Raw genomic sequence first — 12795 nt, 5'->3', positions numbered from 1 at the left:
CTGCCAGAGTGTCTTTTCACATGACTTCACACCTAATTCTCCTTTGAAACTCGCTGGATGTTTTATTAAGAAAGCTTTCTCTTTTCTGGGTTGCATTCAGATGGCTTTCCTCTAAACCCTCTATCTTTGGGCATACTATCTTAACATGCATCCCTCTCTTCTCAGTAGACCAGAAGCAAAGATCATGCTTTATTTGACTTGAATTTCTCCATGCTTTACACAGTGCCTGTTACATGGCAGATGTTCAATTAATACTCAATAGATAGATGAATATATAAGTATTCATAGCCAGGGATTAGCTATGTTAAACTCATACAATTTAGTGTGATTCTTCACTAATGTCCATTCTTGCAGTCAAAAAAATTACAGGTAAATGAGAGCTAGAAACATCCTTTGCTCTCTTTGGCATATTTTCCCTTAAATGTGGGAATGTATCACCATTTCATCATGTGGGATATTAAAATGAAAACCCAAGTTTTCTAGAGAGCAGCTTGGCATAAGATTTTAGAGATATTCTGCTTTATTTAGAGCATGCAAATAGATCTTGAGTTTTGAGTGAGTATGATTTTAATCCAGTTAGAGTTGAATGAGCTTGAAGAATTAATGGAAGTACATCATTTGGCAAGAACTATGACCCTCCTCTCCAAACCCTATTCAGAATAGGATTTATCATTTGAATGGCAAAAATCTGGAGATTATTCAGTATGAGGTAGCTGATAAAATGCATCATGACTCATGTTACAAGTGTATCATATACAAGACTCATGAGGTTTTATGATCTTTGAATTTGGTGTCCCTAAACTCTAAATTGAGAGAACAAATCTTCCAGATATTGAAAGACACATCAAGAATATCACCTCTAATTGTGAAGCTTAGGTTTTCCCACTCAAGAAGTCAAGAGTTTGTAAATAAAATTGAACTTCATTGTGATTTTCTTCTTGTGTTCTATTTGACAGGCCAGTCTCCTCCCTAGACAGGTATTTCAACTTTCTGGTGGTACATATCAAATCAGGGTTCAAGAGATGGAGCCCATGCTTGTCCAACATTGGACCAAAAAAGGACTAGTTTCATCCCATCAATAACCTGGAGTTGGGATTCTGCAGTTTCTCTAAGCAAGAGAGAACTAGGGAAGGAAAGAATCTTGATGGTTGTGTTAAGATTAAACTTGGAGCATGGCATTGAGTGTCCTTTCCTTGAGAAATATCTTACTTTTTTCCCTTCTTTTTCCTATTAACATCAACGTGAACAACAATCAGCATGTAAATGTGCAGAGGATATAGGAGCTGGAACCCAGTCAATTATCTCATCAGGAAGACATCAAACTATTTACTGGGCCTATGTAGACAACTTCATTGCAATAGTCTACCTTTATTTGTCACTAGGAGTAAGACTGTCGATATCAGGAATTAAAGGACATAGACAAATACTACTCACCAAACAAATCTACCAGTTTAATTGACTTAGATTCAGGAGACACATTTTTCAGACTTAGAGTTTACTGTTGTGATATTGAAGGGATGAATCAGTCAAAATTCCCTTTTTAGAGCACTGACTGCCTTCTCCCCTACTCCCCTTTTACTTCTCCATCCTTTTCCTTTCCTTTTTTTTTTTTTTTCCTGAGTTTGGTCTACCTTTTTTTCTCTTTAAATTTTTTCTGACTTTATCAAGATACAACTGACATACAGTAGTATGTAAGTTTAAGGTGTACAATGTCTACAACGTGATGATTACCACAATAAGGTTAGTTAGCACATCCATCATCTCACATAATTATCTTTTTGTATGTGTGGGTAAGAACATTTAACATCTGCTCTCTTAGCAGCTTTCAAATATGTAATACTATTAAGTATTGTTAAGCACAGTCACTATGCTGTACATTAGATCCCCAGAACTTATTCATCCTGTAACTGGAAGCTTGTACTCTTTGACCAACATCTCCCATTTCCCCTACCACTCAGCCCCTGGAAACCACGATTCTACTCTCTGTTTTTATCTACATCCATTCATTTTCAGGAACAGTGATAGAGTAAAATTAATACTAGACAAACAAAAGTAGCTAAAAATAAAGTAAAATAGTGGAATACTAAGATATTTGACCTAAAACAATTAAGATTGAGGGAAAATCTATGTTAAAAGTAAACAAAAATATGAAATACAGTTAAAATTATAAATCTTAACTTTGAAAAGAAAAAATTGAGATAAATAACATATATTTTGTACAATAGCTAAGAGCACACACTATGTGTGAAATGTTAAATGATAAAACACTTATTAAAGTGCCAAGTAGGATATTTATGCGTAATAGGTCTCTAAAATTTTAGTCATTATTATTATTAGGAACAGGAACAAAAACCTAGATGCTTTTGAAAAAGTTCAATGCTGAAAATGAATAAGCGAGATTAGTCAGAAGAGCTTATATTCGTAGAGGGATGAAATTTTAAAATTCGTTATTTGAATTAACACTGAGGGATTGGAAGAGGGAAGGGCTGTAAGGGGGGCGCAGCACGAGGACGTTTTGAGGGAGTCGTGGATATACGACTCTATGGGTTTGTCAAAACCCATAGAACCATATACCACTGAGTGAATTTGCTGTATGTAAATTTTAAAAATAAATTAAAAAGTTAAAACTGAGAAGGTGATAGGAGTAGAACTGTAAAAGAAAATACAAGGTAGAATTCAACGGTGAATACAAGGGATTGTCCACTGTAATACATAAACAAGTAAATAGCATTCAAAGTTTATAGACGTGAGTGGCTTAAGGAAGATGATGTCCATTGGTAAGAACAGTTTCTGACAATAGAAATGAGCACATTAGTATGTATCAGACTTGTCTGGAAAGAGTGAGAGTGGGTATATCAATTGCCTTTTGTTATTCTCTGTAAAGAAATGTAGGCTGTTAAGGACTGGAACAAAACACTACCGGAATGATCCATAAAATGCAGCCCACTAAATAGAGAACAGGTACGTATTGGTCAAAAGGACCAATTGCCTGACACCACTTGGCGGTGCCATCCACAGCAGACCGTACACAGCAGCCATCATTTTCATTAGCAGGAGCTGGCAGAGACAAATCTTGCTGGCCACTAGAAGAAAATAACTTTAATAAATTGTATTTTCATCTTCTTTTATTTCTATGTTACTCCATTTTTTCCTTAAAATTCTTATGGAGAGAGCTATGAAAAATCGTGGTAATTTTGTACTTAAGAAAAGTTATACATAATGATGATTGTATTGAACCTTATAGGAAATATAGACTTTGTGCCCATATTTTTGAGCATGTTGTGCCAGGAACTGTTTTAGGTACTGGAATTATGGAGAATTTATGGAAGGAGATGAGACAAAGAATAATAAAATAATCACATTAAATAGGTAGCACAATAAGTGGTAATAAATTCAATAGGGAAAAAGAAAAGAAGAGATTATTAAGAGATTATGAGATTAGAGATTAAGGAAAGATTTCAATTTTTAAATATGGTACCTAGGGAAGGCTACAACTGGAAATTAAATAACAAAAACCTGAGTACCAGATAAGGCATATCTGAGGGAGAGCTTCCCAAGCAGAAGGTACAACAAATACAAATGTCCTGAGGCCAGAGCATGCCAGGCATGTTTGAGGGACAGTAGTGTCCCATGTGGAGTAGATGGCTGGGGTGAGGTGAGCAAAGGGGAAAGTGGTTGGAGATGAGGACAGAGAGCAAAGGGGGAAAGAAGCAGATCATACAAGACCTTCTAGGCCATTGTAAAGAACCTGGCCTTAAAAAGAGGTATGAGAAGACTTTGGGGGGGTTGAGAAGAGCAATGACATAACCTTATTTTGTATTTTATTTCTCTATACACATACTCACACTGCATCTATATTCATACACATCGATTTTAAATACCCTCTATATGCTGGTGGCTTCCACTTCTATTTATCCAGCCATGGCCTTTCCCCAAACCCCAGACTTACATAGCCAACCTACTTCCGTGATATCTCTACAGATGTAACTAATAGGCGTCTCAAGTTTAATATCACCCAAGAACTCACTTGTTTTTCCTCATCTCTGTACTTCATTCATCAGTTACCCAAGCCAAAGATCTACAAGTTATCATTGTCTCCTCTTTCCCACACTGCTTGTATCCAATCTCTAGCTCTCTTGACTACACCTACCAGAAGTCCCAAATATGTCCACTTCCTCTCCACAATAGCCACTCAGACAAATACAAAAGCATTATTAGGGTCTTCTAAATTTTTAAATTTTTTTTAAATATACATAACAGAAAATTTGCCATCTTAGCCATTTTTAAGTGTACACAGTTCAATGGCATTAAGTACATTTACACTGCTGTGCAACCATCACCACCACCCTTCTCCAGAACTCTTTTCATCTTGCAAAACTGAAACTCTGTACCCGTTAAACAAGAATCCCCTAATTCCCCCGCCCCCAAGCCCTGGCAACCACCATTCTGCTTTCTGTCTCCGTGAATTTGACTACCCTTGGTACCTCATGTGAATAAAATCATACAATTATTGTCCTTTTGTGACTGGCGTATTTCACTTAGCATAACATCCTCAAGGCTCACCCATGTTGTAGCATGTGTCAGAATTTCCTTCCCTTTTAAAGCCGAAAAATATTCCATTGTTTGTATTTACTAAAGTTTGTTTATCCATTCATCTGTTGATGGATAGAACTTGGGTTGCTTCTACATTTTGGCTGTTGTAAATAATGCTGCTGTGAACACAGGTGTATAAATATCTGTTGGAGTCCCTGCTTTCAAGTCTTTTGGGAATATACCCAGAAGTGGAAGTGCTGAGTCATGTGAGAATTTGATATTTATTTTTTTCTTTTGCTGAGGAAGATTAGCCCTGAGCTGGCATCTGTTACCAGCCTTCCTCTTTATTTGTTTGAGGAAGACTAGCCCTGAGCCAACATCCATGCCAAACTTCTTCCATTTTATATGTGGGTCATTGCCACAGCCTGGCTGATGAGTGATGAGGTCTGCGCCAGGGATCCAAACCTGTGAACCCAGGCCGCCAAAGCAGAGCATGCCACACTTAACCACTAGACCACTGGGCCAGTCTCTCAATTGTTAATTTTTTGATGAACCGCCATAATGTTTTCCATAGCAGCTGCACAATTTTACATTCCCATTGGCTGACCCCTTTTTATCCTCATTTTCCTTCTTACCCTCTATGTTCCAGGCACAATGACCTGCTTTGATTTGTTTTGTTTTTTTTTTAAATATCAACCTCACTCTTTCTATAGGACCTTTGTAGTAGTTGTTACTTCTTGCCTGTAAAGCTCTGCATCCTGATGTTTACTTGACTGGCTTTTTTTGATCTTTCACCTTAGATCCTACCAGGGATATCTTTCTTGATGAGTCAGTTACTATCCCATTAGCATAGCACTTACCAAGATCTCATGAATTTCTTGTTTGTTTATTTTCTTGGTCTTCCCTCCCCCAAACTATATCCCCAGTACCTAGTACTATCACTGGCACATAGGAGATGCACAGAAATTGTTGAAATGTCACAGGGATTATTCTGATGAATTTCCTAGTGTGCTATATGTGAACATTATTCATTAGTAGAAATCTGTAATCATCACTCAAAGAATAATAAACATTCTTTAGAAACAAACTAAACCAAGACAGAATCCATAATTCCATAGTATAATCAAGAAAGGCAATTGGCCCAGGTATCTTGGTAATTCAGACTCCAGTAGAAATTGTGGGCCTCATTAATTTGGATATTTCAGGCAAAATATGTTCTTTGGTTTCAAATTATTTCAACAATTACCTTAATAATTCTGTCTGCTTTATATATGTAATCGTTGTCCTAGAGGTACTTGTATAATCTTTTGTGTACCTCTGAGCAGTGAATTTCAGTCTCAGTCTCCAAACAAAGAGTACTCAAGTCACATAGCTTCCAAAGCAAGTTTTCTAAATTGATGTTTTGTAGTTCATTCCAATAGTGACCACTTTCATAATCCATAAGCTCATCTGTATTAGAGAAAACTCACTCATGTAGCAGTAAAGGAAAATTGTAATTTCTGTATGTATATTAAAAAGTGAGTGGGTGGATACAAATGGGCTCTTCTGGATTATGGACAATCCCCTAGAACAATTATGTTTATGATGAAGCCATATATTATGACTGGCTTAGGTCTAATACTGCCTTGATAGACACTCTTCATTCCAGTCCTATGATCTTACTTGAGTGGTAAAAACCCATTAAATATTTAGATGAGGTGGCAACATATACAATACATAACAATATTAACACCCTTAGTTTTTATAGTGTTAAGATTGTTTTGCGGTTTGGGTCTAAGATTGAAACTACCCTTATGAAGTGAAAAGTAAAAGCGAGTCTTACATGCTAACAGCTCCTCCTTTTCAAGAGCCAGTTCGTGCCCTCATTTCTGGGTACCCTCAAAGTCCAATAATTCTAAGTTACTGTCTGTCTAAGTGAGTGGGTACTAACTTAACTCACTTTCAGTGGTGCTACTCTATGGTTTGCAGAAAGATGGAGAAAGTTATTGTTCTGAAAACGTTTTAAATAGTTTTTTCCCTTTATTCTAAAAGATGTTGAAATTGTTACTAAAATCACTAGGCTTTCATTTTGTTTTTAAAGAGTCACAAATGCGGAAAATCTGAATAGTATTTGGTTTATTTTCTAAATATAAGAGTAGGCAGTTATCTTGTTGTTTCAATAGTTATAGCAAAAGCTTCAAATGTGTTAAACAGAACTCACTGTAAAGCCCATTCCATTTCAAGGACACTGGAGAGCTTCCGTGGCAATAGGGTTGAAAAGTATTAATCCATCCTTTTCATCTCTTGTATTGCTTTTAGTTAGGGTTTATGGTGGGAAATCTTTCACAAACATTGTGTTTCTGCTGTTAAGGTTTATATCCGTATTTTGAGATAAATTTTATGAAGACTTTGCATATTATAACACAGGCTCTTCAGGGCAGACAAATAATAGTTTGTCTCTTTTTGGTCACAAATGGGCATTTTCAGAAAAAAAAGCATCCTTAGAAAATGCTGTTGATGTAGCATCTTTAGAATGTAGCATCTTTTGAAAAGTTGTTAGTATAGTACCTACTTTAAAAAAAGACATGCTTCCATTTAACACTGAAGCTAAAAGTGTGCTGTTGACGATGGATAAAATTGGCAGTGGCAATTGCATCACCTTTTCTATTACATCAAAGAGAAAAAATATATTGTGATATTACCTTTAATCCTCAAATTCTCTTGCCTAATTTGATGTACATTACCTTTAGAGATTTTCAGTTAGGAAAGAAAAAATAAACACAAGTAGCTTGAATAAAGTTCAAATCACTAATATTTTTGAGTACTTATTAATTACCAGAAACTGTGCTAAGCTTTTAATAGACTATTAAAGTTTAGATGGGCACATTCTTTCTTAAATTTCTTCCCAGAATACTTACCTGATTTTCAAAAAGAATAGGCCACATGTACCTGTATTAAACCTATCAAAATATTTAACAGACTTTATTGTAACTGCATTTTTACTTGTCTGTTTTTCCTGTTAAACTATAAACTCCAAGAGCACAGGTTTCATGTCTGCCATATTCCCTCTCTTCTCCAGCCTGAGCATCATGGGTACCTAGCCCGTACCCTAAACATAGCAGATACTCTATAAACATTTATTAATTGAATGATGATAAATTTCAAGAAAACACATTATTTCTTTAAGGATGGGATCATAGGAAAGAATGTTGATATAAAAATCAGAATGTCAAATTATATATTTCAACACACAAAAAAGAAAATTTATGTCAGGAGTCAATCAGTATTTGAAATGCCAATTTAATTAGAAGGTAAACGCAGAGAAGATGAATAAGTTCACAAGGACTCACAGCTGGTAAAGGACAAATCTGCACACTCCAATGTCTGTGTGGCTTTAATCCAGGCCACTGTCTCCTTTCTTTAATAATAAATGCACTTTTCACAGATGCAATAAACCATGGGTCAGGTACCATTCTAATCATGCTGAGTAAATGATGGCCCTAAACTGTTTCTCCTGACAATTTCTTAAGAAAGGACTGCTACACTTATTTTCGTTTTTAGTTAAATCAGAGTAAATAATCCTTAGGCAAGACGGTTTTTGACATTTCATTTCCCTTTCTATTATTTTTACATCTACCTTGATTTTACCCCTTATTAATGATACCTAAGAAGAAACAAATGGAAAGAAAATAAGCCCAAAGAAAAAGCTATTAGAATAAAGATGCATGATGTTGCACTGCTTATGGGAGGAATTCAGCTCCCTGTTGTGCTTAAGAAATTCTGTGAGAGTCAAATCAAACATGGAAAATGAAGCACACGCTGAAACAAGGCGGAACTTGAGCAATAAGTAATGCACCATTTGAGGATCTATGGAATATGATATTAAGTCTTGTTTAAAGGGGAAGTTTTACCATGCCGCATGTTCTATTGTCAGACACGCTCATGATGCCTCTTTTGGAATTCTAGAGTCTCAAGTCCCTGACCAGCCGAGCTCTCTCCACGTGAGGCCTCAGACCAACTGCATCATCATGAGTTGGACTCCTCCCTTGAACCCAAACATTGTGGTGCGAGGCTACATTATTGGTTACGGCGTTGGGAGCCCTTATGCCGAGACAGTGCGCGTGGATAGTAAACAGCGATATTATTCCATTGAGAGGTTAGGTGAGTGGCTGTGGTTTTTATTTTATTAAGGGAAATAAATGATTTGTTTTAAAATATTTTATTTCTTGGAAAATTGTTCTTTGAGATTTGATTGCAATTTGTAGCATATATTAATTAATTCTTAAAACAACTTTCTTTTTCTATCCGTCTCTTATCAATCTCCACACACCCACACACACATACACACACACACACAGAGATATTTTTCCTCTCTAGATTTTGAATTGGGGAATTTTATCTAGAGAGACTCACAGTGGTGGGTGCCCTGCTCTGTACCTTGCTTTGGATCATTTTTCTTTTTCTGCTGGTCAATAGAAACTTCTAATCTTAATAATTTTTATAAAGAGAGTCAACCACATTTTTCGCCTTTTTTCTCACTAGGAAGATATTCTGTCAATTTTTCTTTAACCTGGAATTATCTAGTCACATTACCATCTTTTCCCTTAGCATTTATAGGTAAAACTTTGTGGCTGTGTTATTTTGACTGTAAAACAACAAGATGAAAAAAGGAATTTTCAATCAAGCCAGTAACCCAGAGTCATCAAACTCCTCTCTACATACACTCCTGACCTCTTCCCAGTCTGAATTGTCCTCTTGTACTCATCCTCACTTTACTGAATATGATACTTGAATTGTGACATTTCTGAATTCATGGAAAGTTTGTTTATCCAGAGAGGGCTAACGTGCGTAAAAGTGTTCCTATTCATTTCATATCTGATTTTTTATAGCACAATCAGAGATTATATCTTTAACAGAGGGAAATAAAAGAAATGTATATCATTTATAGGATGCCAAGAAGTTAAACAATTCTCATAGAGCAAAAAGCAAGCTGACTCTACCTGTTGCTTTAACACCGTGTTACTTGCAATGAAGTACTCTGACCCCGTCAATGGAAATAGGTGCTACTTACTTGCAACGTCCATCACAAACAGAACATTTGTGATGAGAAGCCTGATTTGAATTTGAATAGCTTTTCCTGCATTAGCAAGGAGAGATTTTCTCAGTGCAGGAGGAAAATCCACACTGACCCATTCTCTCTATAATTGCTTCAAATGCTAATAAGAGAAGAACCTCCTGAAAATCTCCACAATTTTGGTTAGCTTGGCATTTAGAAATAGCATTCTCTCAGTCAATCCCTTAGATTAAATGTTAAAGCAATCACAAAACTTAGATTTTATGGCCATCAAAACTATGTCAGGGGACTCTCATTTATCTATTATTCAGTGTACATCATCTCAGAGAGTTCATCTTGATGCCATGTGCCCACAGAGAGAGATTCCCATGGCAGTGCACAGATTTTCGGGCAATGAGAATGTGGTACAAACTCAGAATGAAGTCACGAAGGAAGACTGCATTGTTTCACCATATCCTTTTGATAATGATACTCTTTATTACAAAGGAACTCTAGAAGTCTCCAAGTCCAGTAAAGTTGACGTCTTCAGGAGGTTAAAACTGGCAAATCTCTCCAAATACTTAACAAAAAAAATAAGAAATTTCCCTTTGCAAGATATGTTTTAGAGAGCTAGGAATACTGTTAAGGTAAAATGGGATACGAACCTGTCTCTATGATAGATAATCGTGAGTTTACACTGAAACTTTTATGGGAGAGAAATTACATGCATACACATACACATACATATGTATATGTATCTATGTATTTAATTTCTACCAGCTGATACTCTTTTATAACATAGTCCCCTGTCTTAACAAAAAATATGAAATTAAATAGTGTTTTGTCATTATTGTTCAAGTGTCTTCATGGCTATGTAGATAAACTGGTTTCGCTGTTTAGCCAAAGTGTATATTAGACAACTTTGTGTTTCTAAAGCTTTAAAATTATATTTTAAATATACTTTCAAAAAGATTCCATGAAAACTGACATGCCTACTCTAGCGTTCAATAGAATAAATAAAACAAATGCCTGTTTCTTTGCAAAGTTGGAATGTGGAGTTGAATGAAACATATATCCTTTTAAAAATTAGAACTTAAGATACGTTTAACATACACTTTGGTTACATAGTGGAATTATATGTTTTGAGGACTATATGATGGTTATACAATTAAAAATCATTTAAGGAAAATTACAATCCATTAAAACATAGGGTTAGCATAAATTCAAGTATCATGGCTGTATTTTAGACTATAAAAAAGCTATTTGCTTTATAATTGACCAATAAACCTCCTCTTCTCTTTGATGAGAGACTGGAACTTCCAAATAGCATTTTGTTTATCAGGCATAATAATTCACTACTGTAGGCAAGGAAGACTTTTTCTCTACCTAATGTGGATTCGTCTGGCCGGAGAAGGAATTAAATTCATATGAGACAGAATAGCAAGGGAAAATTAAACAAAGCTTTATGAGAACCATGGCCCGGGACCGTTCTTCCCAAAGGAAGAAAGGGCACCGAAGAAGTGGGTGCACAGAGTGGTTATATACCCCCAAACAGGGTGTTTCACATGTGATTGAAATGTCCCTCCCACAATAGTCACAAGATTGCCCTGTTGGCACAGCGCTTGATGGACACAGCAGGTAGGGGTCTGCTACCTCAGAGGGCGTAGCAGGAGGCAAGTCTATTGTCTCAAGCTGGGTGGTCACAGGTGAGTGCAGCAATCAGTTCCTATCCTAAGGAAAGATGCTTAATCCTTAAAGAAATGCCAACGTTGGGAGGGGGAGGGAAGTCAGTTACAGGAGGTTACCAGACAAGCACAATAAAATGCAGATTTAAGTCTTTGCCTTTGGCATTGATTAAGAGTTTTTAGAGAAAAGGTCATCTCCTTTCTTCTTCCTGGTACAGAGAGGGAGGTACCTTTACAGATAGAGATTTCCTTTACAATGTAAATGTCTCCTAACAAAGGGCAAGCAAGTTCCACTCCTCAGAGCCTCCCTCCCTGTCCCAGTTTATCAAAAGCAATCAGCCTCAAATAATCCTCATGCCAAAGAGACATATCTTGGGTGGCCAATTCCAGTCCCCACACTATTTAGACACCAGGCACTGTGACCTGCTTCAGGAGGAGAAATACTGGACCATTTTAAACAGTATCTAATACTGCCTCGTTTAAAACAAAACAAAACAAACCCTACCTAGTGTAGGCACAGAGCTTCATTAACCAATGTTTGTACCATTGGATATTTATAATTAATCTTCTGACATTTTACTCAAAAGCCCTAAATGCCACGTTTGATGTATACACATGGTATAGATCCACAAGATCTGAATTCTAGCAATGTTTAGCAAAATTAATTTAAAACCAAGTCTTTCTTTTAAAAACTCACTATTTATCTATCTACCAATCTATTGGTCAATCTTTCAATCAATTAATTTATCTACCTTTACATCTTTATGGAGGTATTTTCAAATATAATAAGTTGTACATATTTAAAGTGTACAATTTGTTGAGTTTTTAAAAGAGTTTTATTGAGGTATAATTGACATGCAATAAACTGTATTTTTCAAATTAATTTTTTTCAGCAATATTTTATAGTATTTAATGTAGAGGTCTTAAATGTTTTTGTTAGCTTTAGTTCTAAAATATATACATTTTTTGACTTATTTTAAATGGAATTGGTCTTTAAATTTATTTTCTAGCTGTTTGCTGCTTGTGTAGAAGAAAACAACTGTTTTTTGAACATTAACTTTGTATCCTAAGACCTATTAAATTCACCTATTTGTTCTACTAGTAGTTTTGAGATGCTCCGAGATTTTCCATTTAACAAGCATATCCTACGTAAATAGGAACAGTTTTACACTTAATTTCTGATCTCCTGCCTTCTTTTATTTCTCTTGCCTCCTTGGAGTGGTTAAGATCTCCAATAAAATTTTGCATAGGAGTGGTAGAAGCAGGCATCTTTGCCTTATTCCTGATCTTAGGGAAGGCATGAAATAGGATGTTAGCTGTAGGTTCTTTGTAGATGTCTGTTATAAGATTGAGAAAGTTTTCTACTCTTTCTAGCTTTCTTGAAATTTTTATCACGAATAATCATTAAATTTTTGTGAAATAATTTTCTATCTCTTGAAATGATCATATGGTTTTCCTCCTTTTCTTTTTAATATGATGAATTACATTGATTGATTTTTGAAGGGGAACTAATCTTGAATTTCTCATACAAATCTTCTGTGGTCA

The 12795-nt window shown here is 35.7% G+C and overlaps 1 protein-coding gene across 1 annotated transcript in view; it reads left to right on the top strand.

The window, feature by feature from the left end:
• DCC (DCC netrin 1 receptor) overlaps positions 1-12795 on the top strand; it is a 707243-nt gene that overhangs the window by 541751 nt on the left and 152697 nt on the right. Inside the window, exon 15 of the mRNA XM_046672042.1 lies at positions 8479-8673. Coding sequence (XP_046527998.1) covers positions 8479-8673 — 195 coding nt within the window. The remainder of the gene's footprint in view (positions 1-8478; positions 8674-12795) is intronic.

The sequence above is a fragment of the Equus quagga genome, chromosome 9, assembly GCF_021613505.1.
Source record: "Equus quagga isolate Etosha38 chromosome 9, UCLA_HA_Equagga_1.0, whole genome shotgun sequence".
NCBI lineage: Eukaryota > Metazoa > Chordata > Mammalia > Perissodactyla > Equidae > Equus > Equus quagga.
This window is presented reverse-complemented; position numbering and strand designations above follow the sequence as displayed.